At 37.3% G+C, this 17,356-nt stretch overlaps 1 protein-coding gene across 5 annotated transcripts in view; it reads left to right on the forward strand.

The window, feature by feature from the left end:
* STAU2 (staufen double-stranded RNA binding protein 2) overlaps positions 1–17,356 on the forward strand; it is a 178,923-nt gene that overhangs the window by 76,550 nt on the left and 85,017 nt on the right. For all 5 annotated transcript variants that reach the window (XM_064442537.1, XM_064442540.1, XM_064442539.1 and 2 more), the window contains exons 10-11: positions 286–417; positions 4,376–4,436. In XM_064442537.1, the coding sequence (XP_064298607.1) occupies positions 286–417; positions 4,376–4,436 (193 nt within the window). The remainder of the gene's footprint in view (positions 1–285; positions 418–4,375; positions 4,437–17,356) is intronic.

The raw sequence follows: 17,356 nt of genomic DNA on the forward strand, positions 1-17,356 counted from the left end.
AATGGGGTTGGCACAGAGGCTGGTGGAAGAGTGACACAACTGTGTGTGCACTGAGATACAAAAAATGTACCTCTTTGGTACAAGTTTGGGGACCTTCTGAAAAATCTCAGCAAGCTCCTCTGTGTGAAGCAGTATTGTAGTCCCCTTCTGCTCTATTCTTACTTTTCCAAGATTGCATCTTCATCAAAAGAGCTGACGGTTGTGGGTATGTCAGCAAGATTATTTCGTGGTGATATTAAGGAGTCTTGCATTTATAGTGATTATGATCAATGTCTTCTTTTTAAGGTAAAAGTAGGCAATGAGATTACTACTGGAACAGGCCCAAACAAGAAAATAGCTAAAAGAAATGCAGCAGAAGCAATGTTGCTACAGCTGGGTTACAAAGCCTCCACTCCTCTTCCAGACCAGCCAGAAAAGGTGAGAACCAATTGTTATGATGCCCACATTTTACCCTTGCTAGATTTCGTAGCTGTATCGGCTAGTCACTTAGTCAGAACAGGAGCTTAAACTTGTGCACCCCCTGTTTTAGGAGGTTGCTTGTCAGAGATCAGCCTTCATTTAGCTACAACTCTATAGCTAAAGTGCATCCCCTCCTCCTGTAAGAGTGATTAAGAACAGAAACATAGTTCCAGAGGATAGTGTGTGTGCAAAAGTGGTGTGTTCGCCTATTTCTACTTACAAATCAGGATAAACATGCTTCTTGCTTTGATTCCATTTTGGGCGTCTGTGAGAGGACTGAGAGGAATGACGTTATTAATTTTCATACATGAATTAGTCGTAGTAGTCAATGTTTGTATTCCGTTGTGTATGCACTAAAAGCATTCCAGAAAAATAATGGCCTTTTCAGGTTTGATGACTGAGAAAGAAAATGTGTGTCATCCTTTTTTGTAAAGAAGAAATTACATTTTAAATTTGTATGTGTTGCAGGCATGTATTTCCATGTTAGTGATGTGCAACTTAACACTCCTCTCCTGTCTTGAGTTTATTGATGGAAGGTTTTGTAACCAAAATTGTAAGGTTTTGCCTTTTGTATCCTGAAGAGATATTTGGTAAGGTATTTGGCTAAGCTGTGGACTCTGAACAGCTTCTGTCTTATGCAGAGTCACTGCATGTATATATTTTGATCATGGCTTAAGTTTGCTGTGGCTGCACCAGCTAGCTCGGGTCAGCAGAATGTTCTGCTGGGCTTTTCTGGGGACCACATGATAAATCTGAATATTGGATAAATATATAGGAAGGTACTCTGTCCTATATGTTGTATACTCCTAGGCAGGAAAAGATAAATGCCATACTGGTTAATTGGCTCCACCTCCTTCTGTTTCCCTGTCCTTTAAGAGGAGCAGCTCCATGCTATTCACAATCACCTCCGCTATGTTCTTCACTATATATCTTAGTCATATACAAGTGCGCGATAGTCTAAACAGAGTACTTGGAGGCCAGGCGGTGTTCCTAGTGAGAACACACTATGCAGTCATAGCCATTTTAAAAAAGGCTTATGACAGAGTCAAATGATAATTCATTTTCACCAGAATGCTGAGACTTTTCTGCTGTAGAAGATACTTTACCAGTTTCAACTTTTTCTTCACTGCCAGTTTGGCCAAAAGGCTTCTTGAAAAACAAAGCAGAACAGAAAAGTCAACTTTTTTTTCTAGTAGGAGAACATAGGTTTTCATTCTTGGATTTCAAATTGGCTGAACTATTTTTACTCAGTGATTTTCAGAGATAAAGCCTGAAGAAATCAATCCCAAAACATAGTTGCTTTGGAGAGCTCTACACCGTGGAAACTTGTGGTTAAATTAGAAAAAAAAAATTGAGTGGCTAAAAAGGGGCACTGCTGCTTTGTTTCCCTGTGTTTATTAAACTATTGCTTACAAGTGCATTGTCTTCAAAAAAAGCTGTTTAATTACATACTGGCAGATGTAGATATCTTAGAATTGATAGAGTAGCATACAATGGCCTAATATTATTCTGAACACAATGAGCAAACATGATACTGTATCCAAAAAATGTGAACTACTCAAATTTTATGTAGTGGGAGTATTCAAGATCATAGAACAAATTTTTATAGCTTTGTTGGGGTTAAGGACATAAAATATCTAGAACATCTGGCTTTATCTTCTATATATAACAGAATGAACATATTTAAAGCAAATACACAAGTTAGTTTGTGTAGATGAAAGCATTTTCATTCTCAAACTAAACTCTGCTGGAGAAGAGGGAAAATAGCCTTTAGATCTCTACCAATTTGAGCATTGCAAAATTGCTTCCATATAAATTGCACAATAAAAATGTACTGTAAGAAGATACTTGTTTCTCTCTTTGAATCCAAAATGGGGCCCAATGTAGATTAGCTGATATATCAGGTTGGCATCTAAATGGACAATTTTCACTTGTGTTGCTTTTGATGCTTTTAAAAAAGGAAACTTCTCTTTCTCCTGCCACCTCGCCCTGAGTCCTTTCATCTCCTTCCTCCCGCCTTAAAAAAAAACAACCCAAATTCAGTATTTTTAGCTTAACTGTGGTGCGTAAAATGTGACTGTGTTCATTGTTTTAATGAGGACTAATTAAGAGCATAAAAAGAGCCATGCATGGTGCTGATGAGAGCACAGGTAAACAGGTAATCAAGGTGATGTGAAAAAGTAAAGGCTCTGCCCTATTCTGAGGCAATCAGATTCCTGGAAGAAGTCAGTAATGGTTGTGCAGAGCCCTGAGGAGAGCAATTTGAAAGTGCCCTGGGAGACTTCTTGTAGCTGCCAGAATTTTAGCTTTGTGGATCAGAATGGAGAGTTGTAATGTCTTCATTTTTTCATGCTTCCATCTTTTCATTTCTTCTTGCCACTTCTATTCTCTTAGAGAAAAGAAAACCAGAGTAGGCTGCACTCATGTGAGACAGCAGCACTAAAGACAACTTACTGATAGACGAATTCTTATTAAATTCCATATCACGATCAAGGTAAACAGTAAAAAGAGAGGAATGAGGAGAGTTGGAAATGTTCTTCTGATATTGTAGCACCATGCTCATGCAGATTTTCAAATCATGTTATGGATGCATAGTATGGATTCATGACAAAACCACGCTGTTGTGACAGACAGCAGTAAATACAAATATATTTATAGATTTCGTATTGCTTATTCATTTGAAGAACTGTTGTCTTCTATGTTTTCCAATATACGTATTATCTGCTTCATAATATGAATAAAAAGAGTTATATGAAATTAAAGTGCATGGAGATGAGTGACCAGTTTGAGAGGCAGCTCTAATACCTGTCTTCCCTTTCCACTAAATATCTCCCATTTTTATTGCACATTGCCTAGGCTCTAACCACATTGGGATGTACATAATGAGGAGAGGCAGGGAAACAGTGAGAATAGCTGCTTTGCATAGTGTGCTCTTCCCTGCTCTTTCCCAAGGAAAACGTATAATTTAGTAGTCTGCATTACAACATGATGGTAATCTAAACGGCTTTAATGTAACATCTGAGATGCAGAGGCAGATTTCAGCTGGCTGATCCTCCTTCACTTCTCTTCCGCTTTCCAATCAACCCTGTCTTCCAGAGCAAATGATCACAACTTTGTCATGTCATTGCTGCGAGTTTTTCTATTAGCTTACAAACCCCCACTGAAATCTGAAAAGGATCATTTGTTTCACATTCACCTCTCGTTGTCAATAGCTCCTAATTCATGAGGAAGCTTGGACTTGTTTATCCACATTTAGATGTAAATCTAGAACACTGCCATCTTATTTACTGTGTGGGCTTCAGGAATGGCATTATTTTGAGCTTCTGTGTTAATTGCTTCCCTTTTCTGTCTCAGAGTAATACCAGGTGTTAAACATAATAAAGTTAATATGAAGACAGTTAGCTTCTTCAAAAAAATGTATATAGTAAAATAATGGAAAATTGCCATCTTTTTTTGCTTCCGCTTCAGTAACTAAAAGGATTCCTAGCAAGTAAATATTTTTAAATTACACCCAAAGTACTTTGTAGTGTTTATGCATTCTTTCATAGGCAGATATTAGGATCTTCTTGTTTCAGAATGTAATTTCTCTGTTGTCTGTGTATGTTTTCAGTTGAGAGCTGCTTAAAACATTTGAATTTAAGTCTGATTTGGTAACATATTGAGTTGAGCCTAATCCTGGGGGAAACATTTATATTTCAGTGTTAGGCAATAGTTGTTAATGTTTATTCGTGAAGGGTACATTCCTCAAATAACCTATTTTAGACAAAAATTAAGATGCGTTAGCAAAGTTTTGTGAGCAGATATGGCAATCTGAAGTCATCCTTTTTAGAATCTTTCAACTAAATTTATAAACATGAATGTTTCTGTTTAAGGAGTAATTTGCCCTTTCTTATTTGTCTTTTTCTACCTGTTTCAGCTTGGAGAAAACAAGAGCTGGAACGGCCAGAATGTTGGGTTTCCTGAGCCAACAAGTAATAGTAAGTATTGCTTTCTAAATTTATATTTATACTTAACTTCTCTTTGTCTCTGTAGGATTTGGATTATTCGAGACAATTGAAATGCTTTCTGTAAATATTTTAGGGCTTTTATTGCCATTAGATGAGTTAACTCTTGAGAGTCCTCTGTGTGAGTGTAGGTATGAATGAGTGGAGGAACAAGGAGATTTTTATTGAATCACTGAATCATTGAATCCTTCAGGTTGTAAAGGATTTTAGGAGGTCATCTAAACTGCCTGCTCAAAGCAGCATCAGTACAGAGTGCAGACAAGGTTGCGTATGTCTTTTTTCCAGTTCTCCAAGGATGGAGATTCCATAGCTTCTCTGGGCAGCCTGTTCCAATGCTTAATTATCTTCACATTGATTTTTTTTTTTCCTTTTATCCCAGTCGGAACGTCTCCTGTTTGTTTATGACTACCATCTCCTGTTCTTTTGCTACGTACCTCAGTAACGTGCCTGGTTCCATCTTTTTGGCAACCTCTTCTTAGGTACTGGAGGCTGCTATTAGGTCCCCCAAGGCCTACCACCATGCTCTAAGCCTGATCATCGAAACAGTTTTTCATCATCTAGTAATTCATCTACCTAGACTCTAACATCACAGCTTGGATACAAGAATGCTGTGGGAGACATGATATCAAAAGCCTTGCTAAAGCCAAAGTAAATTACATCCACTGCCCTCCCTTCATTCATAAATCCAGTAATTTTATGATAAAAGGCAATCAGATTGTTCAGGCTGTTTTTATCCTTGGTAAATTCATGCTGATTTTTTCCAATTGCTTTTTTCCTCCTTTGTGTGCCCACAAATGGGTCTGAGAGGACTTACTGCATGATTTTCCCAGGGACTGAAGTGAGGCTGACCAGCCTGCCTGTTTTGACGATGACGATAATGTCTTTCTCCAGGCATTGGAGACCTCTCCCGATCCCCATGACTTTTTGAAAATAATAGAGAGTGGCCTCACAGTGACATAAGCTGGTTGACTCAGCAAACTAAGATATATCCTGTTTGGTCCAATGGACTTGTATAGAATCATGGAATCATAGAACGGTTTAGGTTGGAAGGGACCTTTAAAGATCATCTAGACCAACCCCCCTGCAGTGAGCAGGGACATCGTCAACTAGATCAGGTTGCTCAGAGCCCCGTCTAGCCTGACCTTGAATGTTTCCAGGGATGGGGCATCCACCACCTCTCTGGGCAACCTGTTCCAGTGTTTCACCACTCTCATCATAAAATATTTTTTCCTTATGTCCAGTCTACATCTACCCTCCTTCAGTTTAAAACCATTACCCCTTGTCCTGTCACAACAGGCCTTGCTAAAGAGGTTACCTCCATCTTTCCTATAGTTCCCCTTTAAGTACTGGAAGGCCGCAATAAGGTCTCCCTGCAGCCTTCTCTTCTCCAGGCTGAACAACCCCAACTCTCTCTGACTTTCTTCATAGGAGATGTGCTCCAGTCCTGAAAATTTCTCAAGAGATCCCTGACTCTGATCAGGTTCTGCTACTGGTAGTTTCTGTCTTCCTTGAGCTGTGTCCATAGACACAAAGGCCCAAGAGACTGTTGGTAAACACTGACTTCAGTTGTGCTGCAACACGTAATGAATAGGACAGACATTTGTGACTTTATAACTAATTTTTTGCTGTTTACAGTAGTGAAGGTAATATAAATAATTCTTCCTTCACTTTTTCATGAGCCCTAGTTTCTTCTTTAGAACTGTGTTGAGTTTTGACCTTCTTAAGAGTCCCAAACATTATCTCCCTCAACTGAGGATTGTACTAGAGACAGACACACACACGAGCTACCTTCTGTTTTTTGCCTATATGCATCTGAAGGACATGGTCCTAAAAGCAGGTTTTAAGGGGGTTCAGTAGTGTTCCACTATATATATGGTCTTCCCAGTCAGTAGACCTGGAGAATAATTTGTGTTTCAACTTACACAGAAGTTTGTTAGTATTTAAAGTGATCTTGGATTCAGCACATGCCATTGTGTTTCCTTGAAAGGAAGGATTCTACAGGATATAAGACTTCTTATTAATTGCTTCCTTGCAGCCCTATCATCAATCCCCATCAATACTTCTAGATAATTTCTGTTTGCATTGTCAAAATCTCTTAAGAACATGGCCTGTGAAATTTCTTCAAATGTTAACATATTGGAGTTTGGGACAGCAGAACAGGAACTCTAGCTTTTTTGTCCTATCCTTGCAGTGTCTTGTAGCAGAGATATTTATAGATGACATCGCAACCATCTACTAAACCAGCAAGAAAAAACAATCCCCTTCCCAGGCTTCATCTGGCAAGAAAACTTTGGCAGTCGTGCATGTAAATCCAAATCTAGAAGAACACAAAGGCAAACTCGCTCAACAGGAGACAAGATCAGCAAAAATTATATTTTATACCTGTGCTGACCATATTTTTCACAGATTGACCTGCTCACAGACTTTTTTGCAGCCACCACAGGCCATGGTACAGAAACAGGTTTTCATTCTGGGATGCGTTTCTAATGCATGAAAGGCATTTCTAGGTGCCTTTATTTCCATTCTTTCGATTTCCAAGTAAATTGGAAATCAAAGGAGTTGTAGTTATCATGTCAATAGACATAAAGCATTTATTTCTGACAGTGCTGTTCAGAGTCCACTGGGCTTAATCCCTTGAATACTTTTTTGAAGGTTCCAATCTAGAGATAACATTAATAATAATCAGCTGATTAAAGTGTATGATTTTTTTATTTCAGAGGGACTGTGCTATCCTTTTGCAAGATAAGAAGGGTTTGAACACAAAATGCTATCACCAGGCATATTTTTTTAACTGAATTTTTATATCTTCACCTCTTAAAGGGCCTTTCTCTTCTAGGGTATTTTCTTTAAAATTTACAGCTTAACTGTGATTTCCATGTAAAGGCATAAGAGGAGAATGAATCTGTTGCAGTTATGTAGAGGACAGACCAGTCTTTCTTCACCTTGCAGTCTCATCCAGGATTCATGGAAGACGTAGAAATGCATTTTTCTTCCTTAAATGTGTTAGTGTGATATCACCTCTGGCTGAATGAATTGCTAATAGGTCATCTTTTTGAGTTTCTCATTGAAACCTCTCTTGGTATTTCTAAACTAAAATGGCCTTTCTGATAGAATTATGAATCTGCTGTATTGATTTGCACTCTATTAAAGTATATTTTTATGTAGAAAACCACTGAAGTAGTTTCTATGCTGTAGATCTTTCAATATATAAATATCAAACCATTTATTTGTAATGTATAGGAAGGAACCACAGATTCCCAGATAGAAAATGAATAGAACACTTTTGTATGTTATTTAGGTAACCGGTAAGTTCTGTTGAAACCTTCCTGCTGAATGGCTCTACGAAAAGGTCTGTTTTTCAGGACATGACTGGGGTCAGGGGTTGCCGTATTTGAAGAAGATCTATGCAGTATCACTTGATATTTCTCACCAGTTTTCCATAGACATGATTACTTGTTGAAATGCTGTGCTAATATTCGGCAGGGTGGTGGTCTGCCAGTACACATTTACCTATGAGCACTTTGCCTGCTCTCCTTCTGGTAGAATATTATGTGTTGGTTTCCCTCACGGGGAATGCACAAAAATCCTGAAGAACAACTGGTATTATGAAGAGTTTTCCCTGTGCACACCTGTTGATCTTCCACTAAACCCCAGAGTCCAGTATAACTTCAGAGCTTTCTAGTCAAGGAGAACTGAGAAAATGTGAAGTATCTTCTTTTGTATAAAAGAAATCACTTGCATGCATGATCTCTCATGCATCTGTGAAGTGCAGAGGTTTTTGAGGCAGTTCCAAACAAGTTCCAGTGTTTGAGATCAGAAATGTCACATTTCAGGTATGAATGTGCTAGCTTATATTTAAGAACAACAGTTGTTGGTAGGTGAATCTACTCTTGCAGTGTCATCATTATTGTAGGAGGTTTTAAAGAGGGCAAATGGAGCAGCTTCCTCCCTTCTATATCCTTGCTTGTAAGAGAGACGTACAGTTTGCATTTGTTGTGACCCTAAAACCTGAATTTCAGTGGTCTGGAAAATCCAAGGCTCTGAGATTGCTACACCTACCATCATTTGGCAGCTCTTATTCAGATTTCCAGTAATTTTATTCCAGGAAAACAGTTGTGTCCTGTTAGGACAATGTATTGTGCATCAGTTTCCTTTCGCAGGCAGATACTCTTTCTTCATGTGCATAATGCGCTGTGTTCCCATCTGAAACTCTGTGAAATAAAGCTGGAATAGTAAAGTGAAGTTGTATACTTTAGAACAATAAAAACAAAAACCGTAACAGTTATATATTTTAGTGCAGCTGAAGAACAGATTTCGTTGTACCCTGATTATGTAGTTTGTTTTTGCTGAGAAATATCCTCCAGTTCTATCCTCCTACATACCTGCTCAATGCATTTTTAGTATTCCCTATTAAATATCCTTGAAAGTTAACTTCTCCTGTTCCCCTCTATCATGTTACTTTTGCAGCTATCCTCGCGGCAAACTTCATTTCTGTTCCTCCTACTCAGTGGCAAAACTTCTTCCCACAGGTTTACTTCTTTACCTTTCCTCTTCATTTCACAATCTTAAAGACGAAACAAGAAGCTATTTGTTTCTTGGATCGGGATATCTTAGACATTTTTCACACATGAAATAACAAGAACGTTGAGTGAGGTTTTTTCCTGATGCTTCTGGAAGAGACTTTGAGACACTGTGGGCAGACCACAAGCATTCGCAGCCCACAGAGGAGATGTTTACTGTCAACAGAATGCTCACTTATCTCTCTGGATTTGACTTAAGCAATTATCAACAAAAACAAAACATGAAACAAACAATCCTAATGCAAAGTGCATATTCTTAGGAACATATTTTGGTTTTATATTTCTGGATGGGGTAATCACAATCATACAGTATGTGTTCTAGGAGAAACTGTAGATGAGCTATGAAGAACAAAAATACAGAAAAATAAAAGGACAAAGTAACAGTGTTTTTATATATTATCATTCTAACAAGGAAAAAATGACCCTAACCCCACTGGTGGGGTAAGGTACCCCACCCTCAATTTTTCATAGTATAATTTTCCTTTATCTGTTTCCAGCGATTTTCGGAGTCACAAAGTAAGTATTGAAAAACTAATAATAATAAAATAATACTTTCAGACCAATCCTACCTCTCTGTAAAGGACAGGCTCTTTGTTTTTCTTGCCTAACATTTTATTACTGGGATTTGTGCATGACTTTACAGTCTTTGTTCTTCAGAGTACATCTGCTCCTGCTGTTTGTTCACCACCTGAAATCATAATCATTTGTTTGTGACATCACAATTAGTTACTGTGAAGATGATTAGATTGTCACCAACAGATGATTATGATTTCAGATGGTAAATGAGCAGCAGGAGCAAATGATCTCCTAAGGAACAAAGATACTTGATCTCATGCGATTGTTCTCAATTAAAAAAAAGAAAAGCAATGAGAAAAAAGCAAATAGTTACTCAGAAGAGTTTCTTAAATCTCTGATGAGGAAATTTGAGCCTTCTCCCATAAATAACATGTATTTTAGTATTTTTAAAAATCTACTTAAATAATAGAAGATTAAGAATATAAGAACTATAGAAATATGAAAATACATGGTACTACTGTGAGCCCTAACTGTATGGTATCTTCAAATTCTTACTTAGATGTTTCTTTACCATTTTTTGGGGAGAAAATAAATGCAAAATAAATCATGTTTTTATGAAATTCTGCATACTAATACATCTTCACTTTGGAGGAAACAAAACTTATGTGAACTTCATAGTTCTGGCCTTCACTAGTTTTACAAAGACTTTTTAAAATAGTCCTCTACATGTTTATTTTCAACTGGGGATTTTGGTGAAGACTTTCAGTAGATATTTTAATAGCCCTGTAGTTCCATGAACAGTAACTGAAGTCTACATTTTGGGAATGAAGGTTTTGTTTTGTATTTCAGATATTTTTAATTGGAATTTATGTGTGTCATATTTTGCTGAAATATTTAATTCTTTTGGGTGTATTTCAAAGGTGATTAGCAGTGGATTGTATGCATTTTTGCTCACTGAGTACTGCCATTTCACTAGGCTTCACTTTTTAATTGCTTCCAAACCTATTCACTTCGTCAATTATACTACTCTTGCTAGGAGTTAGAAGGATACATCACTAAACATTTGTTGAACTATTTTTCATTCTGAATAGAAACCACAGTAAGAGGGGTTGACAACACCACTTATTTGATGAAGCACAAGCGACAGAACAGTAGTTTTCCATCATCTGTTTGGTTTGGGGTTTTTTGTTTTGTTTTGTGGATTTTTTTAGGAAACATACTGTCAAGTGAACTTTATCACTGTGTGTTTCAGGGAGCAGTTCCATCAACTGAGCTACTTGTCTGCACTCTGTAGGTCTCACAACCTCAGCTAGAGTCTCTTATAGCAGTTGGTTATGTTTAAATAACACCTTGCCTCTGTAGCTACTGTTGATGTACTCATTTTCAAAATCCCTTCTAGCAAGGGTCTGAGATTACTGTTTTCTTTCTAACTGAAGACACAGGAAAATTAAATTTAGAAGCAGAGGAGGGGAGATCTGTCCAATTTTGTTTCTTCCCTGAGTTTTTGAAGCTAGGAAATCTATGCTGTATTTGGCTTTATTAATAATAAATATGTTATTTTTTGGTTTCATCTAGCAATGAGAACGAGATAATAATTTATCCAGAATAATATTGATTAAATACAACTTGCATATATTTTTTGAAACAGTTTTAAAAAACTTCTAAAACACCTAATATTAAAAACCACCTCATACCAACAAAACAGGGAAGAGAGTGTGGTTATTTTTTCCTTGCTGTTTTGAGAACTAGTGGCAAGATCCAAATCAGCATTTTTGTGTGTAAGTGTGATTTGGGCTCCACTCAGGTGTGTAAGACCACAACTGCAATTGGTCTTCCTCCTGTCCCCACGTTTCCCGTTTTGAGATGCTCAGTTAGCTGCTTAAAGTACAGCAGGTTTCACGTCTTCAGATGTGATGCTTTCTTTGCTGAGTTTAGAGTACAATGTGTATTTCTAAAGTACCTAGTATTTTAAACACAAGCCCAGAAAGTTGGGAGACTTAGATTTAGTTTCCTTCTTCACCAGAAGGAGAGTACTCATAGGGTGCAGCCTAATATGGATAATGGCAGCCACCTTTTGGAGATGTGTATCTAATATCATTATGATGTGCAGACAGAAGATAAAAAACCAAATGCAGTGAAGATGAAAGAAATGCAGAGAGAAGGAATGATCTAAAGGAATCATGACTTTGTAGTCTGTCTGTTGATTAAAGCACTTGTGAGTGAAGGTGCAGATATGTATTCTGCTGTTCCCTGGCTGGTTTACACATATTATATTCTGCATATTTTACATACGGGTTAAAAAAAGAGATAAATTTTGCAAGCAACCTGCTGCCTGGTTCTTGTGCATATGTAAGAAACGTACACTTGGGCTGCGAGGGTTGTGGCTTGGATTCCCTCAGGCTGAGAAGGAACCTGTCTTAGCTTTCTAGGAGACTGCTTAATCGTTAAGTTCTTGATGTATAAAATGATTAAAGAGGGAACAGCCACCATGACAGTAGATAGCCAGAAATGTGGGTAGAGGCAATTTCAGATAAATTCTTCTTTTGCTTTTGCCAGTCCCCTAAAATTCCTATATGAATTACATTTGTTCAAGGTTGCTAGTCTATTCCTTTGGGGGAAAAAAAAAACCCTGCTTGTGAAATGGCAATGCAGAGCTCTTTTTTGATGTTAACTCTCAAATTCAGATTTAATAAAGTAATTCTGCAAATTATCTGCATTTGGATTTCTGTCTTCAGTTAAGAAAACAAAGCAGTGTCACACAGTTCATCTCTGTGTTTCTCTAAATACTTTCACTTTTCTGAAATCTTTTCTTCTTTTCCTACTGCCTTCCCCGCAACCTGGGACCCACCATGTACCTCACCCTTAGTCTGGGATAAGAATGTCCTTGAAGAATTGAATCACTTGAACTGAAGCTTTATTGCTGTCAGAACCAATACTTTATTCACCATTCTCTCCTCCATCCCCTCTCGTTTACATTAAATGTCCTATCCTGATGACTTCCACTCTCCCACCACTTTCTCCTCCTCTGATTTCATCTTCACTCATACCTATGCTGTGCTTGTTGATGTCCCTCTTGACCTTCTTAGCTTCAGCAACCTCTCAATCCTTCCCTAGTAGACTTGCTCATTCTTTCATCTCTTCTACGTGTGGGTCGTGCCTTTGTTTTCATCATCACAATTCTCATTCCCCTCTTAATCTGTTAATGAATAGTCTTCCTGCACAGGTCGCCTCCCGTTGCACTTAGGCACTCTCCTAATTGCTTTACTCCCTCAAAAATAATTGTCTTGCAGCTTTTACAAGCACCTTGATCTGTCAGCTCAGTAGCTTGATTTGCTTGTGCTCCAAATTTGCTGATCCTCTTTACTGATCCTTTCTTCTGCATTTAGCTTGGTTCTTTTCAGAACTTGCTTCATCTTAATCTTAGATTATCTGGTACACTGATATATTGTTGGAAACTTGTGATGCAGAAATTATCATGTAAAAATAATGATGTGTTTCATCTGTCTATTGGAATATTTCATGGAATAACCTGTAGAACTTCCTCACTGCAAACACTGGGTCTTATTTTTACCAACGTCTTATGTTCCCAAGCAGGAGTAAAGCTGTGGGAGATTTCAAAGGACTTTCCTTGCATGAGTCAAACACCAAATATTATAGAAAAGTATACCTTTTAAGTCTCCTGTGATACTGTAATTTCCTTTTAGGCTGTATGGAAGATGTTCCAATGAAATTAAGGATATCAAGACCTGACTTAGTGAACAACTAAATAGTATTTTCTTCAGTGTCATGGTTATTTTAAGGTTAAATAAACTAGTATTTTAATGAGAGACTTTATATAACATCAGTTTGTTTAAGGTCATGTAGACGAGATCTTTTGATTGAAGGACATTGTGTAATGACAAAACATTTTTTCATGTCTGAATATTGCAGTAGTGACTTAGAAATACCACAGATAGCTGTGTTAAGTAGGTAATGATTGCATCTTTGTATTTCAAGCCAAGACTGTGTGTAGACTATTGCTGAGAACATAATGGCCATACTATTTGCCTATTCAATTGTTTGACTGATGTTTTCTGAGTTCCTACTGAGGTAATAAAACAAAATTTGAAAATATTCTAGTATATAAATAGGCTTTTACAGTGAGTGGAGTATAAAATGGTAATTTCTTTTTATGATAATATTTACATTTTCCAATCTTGTTATTGAAATAGTTATTTGGTTTTGTAAATTCTCTTTTTTGGTCTCAGTAGATTTGTAATGGGCCATATTCTAGGGCATGTTGAGAACCTGCCAGTTTTATAGAGGAATTATTGCATGTGAAAATCTTCCATGCCTCTTAAGGTTTTGTCCATTTTAACTTATGTAATAGGGGAGTCAGGATTAGATGTGGGTCTAGCTTTTCCTGCTTAATGCCTTACTACAAGATTTTGCCATGTATTTTAAGCAGCACAATATAAGGAAGCTTTATTCAATGTGAATACAGGTAGCATAATCTGAAAGAAAGTTTTTTTATTATTATATTTTGAGTATTTTATCCAGTTCCAAAAGTACTGATTATCTCTTTATAAGCAATCTCTTTTCACCCAGTGATGGGTTGTTTCAAATATCAGGGTGTTAGACTTAATGAATGAGCATGTCATATACAGAACTATATCGTCATATACAGAACTATATCATGGTTTACTTTGCATCATTACACAAGACATGAAAGTACTCCCTTCATGCTGGTGCCCCGTATCACTGGCTGCAGCGCAGGGAAGAATGTGCTCTTCAGGGGTGTTAGGGGGAGTCATACACCAGCTGACGCTGCTTCTGACACACCAAGTATAGCTTTTCTGTAGGACAGGTGAGAGCCCAGGGAGAAGATTGTGGTTCTCCAAGAAAGAATAAAGTTGTGGTTTAGACCAAGTGTTCTTGAAACACAAAAAGTCAATGAGTGATGTTGAAACAGGAGAAGTCATTCAGTGAAGGCAGAGGAAGGGTATCCCTATAGTGTTGGTCGTGTAGAAAAGAGAGAAAATTAGCACTAATATATACATACATTGACTATACAAGCCTGATTCTGTAGGTCAGCTTTTGGAGTTGAATGATAAAATTAAAATCTCAGCTTTTCATGTTTTCTGGTCTTCTGACAGAAGTAGAGAATTGAAAATGGGACACCAGTGGTACCAGTATAGACACTAATATATGCAAGTGTGCAGGTAACGCTGTCATCACTGAATTTTTCTTCACTTAGTAGCCCACTGCTGTGGGGTAACTTGTCACTGTCCTTGTATCAGTAAATTCCTTTTCTGTGGACTCTTATTACATTGATACTCATTCAGTGATATTGTCAGTCACCCTCCTTCCTACCCCATTCCCCATGCAGAAAGTCCCTTCAATGGTTAGTTTTGTTTTCCGTGAACTCCAGGAGTGAAGGTCAGACAGCAGGGGACCCCTTTGTAGACCTGTCTTGCCAGCCAAGGGCACCCTGTTTCCCCAGCCAAGGGGACCCTTTAGAGAAACAGTTAGGGATAAAAATAACACCACTCCAACAGGTTTTTGGAGATGGCTTCTGCTACTGGAATCAAAGCACAGAGATTACACTTCAAGGGGAAGACTCGTGAAGGTTAGCTGGGCCATTTTGTATCTTAATCGTGCATTTGCCTTGCAGTCTAAACTGTTTTGCAGTTGCCTAGCACGTCACAGCAAAAGTAGACAATGGAAGATCAAGAAATTTTTTCTTAGGTAAGAGAGGTCTTTGGTGTGGGGTTTTCGGAGACTTCAGAAGATTGTGAGAGACTGCTAACAATTACCGCCAAGGATGAATAAGACATGTTTTTCAAATGTTAGTGATTACATTGCATAGCTAGCCTGCATATTTTCATAGCGCATTTGCCCACAGGTTTAAATAATACAAATGGAAATTATTTTAACATGTTTCATGAATGTACCTCTAAGTTACGTCCAGCAGAAGGTGCAATGTTGTTGATCTAAATGGTGGTGTTATAGATCCTGTGACTCCTAATAATTATGATGCTGCATTTGGAATACGGTGAAGTTAGTATGGGATAAATATTTAGCAACACAAAAATCCAACTTTTTTTAGCTGCAAGGCTAACAAAAATACGAAAATACTCACCTAGAGATGTTCTCCTGCAATGCAAAAAGGTGTTAGTATTTCTTCTCCAATGTTTTTTATTAAAGTGCTTGTTTGAAGACTAATTAAGATAATTTCTGAAGAATTCTTTTGTTCTTATGCTTACTCTGTTGATATCATACTCCTCTGATGATATCATACTCCTTGTCTTAACATCTTCACTACTGTATCTAAACTGTTATATATATACACTCTTCTACAGTTCAACAGAGTTGAAGTAAGCGGACAACAGTGAGGAATGATATTTAAAAAATCATAATATATTAAAAATATATAATGAATTTCAATTAATATATGCTTGATAGAAGATTTCAAAGAGACCAAGTTTTTATTGGCTTTTTAAAACAAGTTTGTAAGAAGCTTCACGAAACATGGGCCCTGAATATAAAAAGTTAACAGCTTGCAACCATAGTAATGTAATGTCTGGAATATTACATTACTTTGTTTCGAGAGATAATCAATGATGGTAATATAATATCTGCCTCTCAGAGCCAACGCATGATTTAAATTAATTATTGCTTATAAAGCACTTTGAAGTCTTTAGCAGAAAGGTGTTGCATAAGTGTAAAAGTACTATTATTAATTTAACATCACAATTAAAGTCAGTACTTTAGGAGCATTTGCTCTACTCTGCTCAATATCTTTTTATTCATCATATGCTGCATATTAGTTATTTTAACATTTAGAAAGCTTAGTAATCTGGAAGTATTCCAAACCATTGTTCCAGACAGCAGTTAGATATTTGGGTGGATCATGTAAAAACAGTGAAATGGCTGAGAAAGCATGTATAATGTTTGTTTTAAGTAATATTACATCAATGGAACAGACATCTGCAGCACTGGACTTTGTTTTAAACTTCTTTAAACTTTTTTTTAGGTGGATGTTGTACTATGTTTTTCTAAAGTTGATTTGGGGGGGCTAATATATTATTTCTAAAGAAGTATATTTTACCTTTCGTTCAGTTCTAATTTCTGTTTCTCAATTATTTGTAGGAAATCAGGTTTACAGTGGGGAGGTCTTAGGAGGTGGTGAACACCTGCCACTCACTATTATTGTTCCTGTTTGGTTTTGTAACCTAATGACAGCTATCAATATCTGTATTATCTATTTTAATTTTCATTCATCTTATCTCTTGTATTGGACTACTTAAAAATATCAGCAGTGACAGGCCTCAGAAAAAGGGTATAAAATAATACTGCATGTTTATGCAGTTGTTGTGACCTATAAGATTTGTTTCTAAATTGTCCCAAATGGAGAAAAAGAAATTTTAGGGACCTTGTCCTCCATGTTTCCCAGTAGCATTATCCTGAATTTGTGCTTAGCTCTAGAGTTCAGCGCAGGGCCCACTGTCTTTGGAACCGGTTGTAAGACTGTGTAAAACACCTTTAAAGTTACAGTTCAGGGTCCAGCCAGGCTTCCCAGCCCCACGAAGTTAGGTGGGGAGAGCAATCGGGTGAATGACAGATACGTCTTTGTGAATGGTATAAGCTGATGTTCCAGCTTTCTGAAAGCAATATTAATTTAAAAGCCAAATGTGTGAGTAAATCGATTAAAAGATTCACCTGTAAGCCATTTGCTGAGCCAGCAGTGAGGAAGTTCGATTTTCACCATGTAGTTGAAAATGAGGATATTAATTACTGGTAATATTTTTTGAGTCT

This window comes from Phalacrocorax carbo, chromosome 2, assembly GCF_963921805.1.
Source record: "Phalacrocorax carbo chromosome 2, bPhaCar2.1, whole genome shotgun sequence".
Classification (NCBI taxonomy): domain Eukaryota; kingdom Metazoa; phylum Chordata; class Aves; order Suliformes; family Phalacrocoracidae; genus Phalacrocorax; species Phalacrocorax carbo.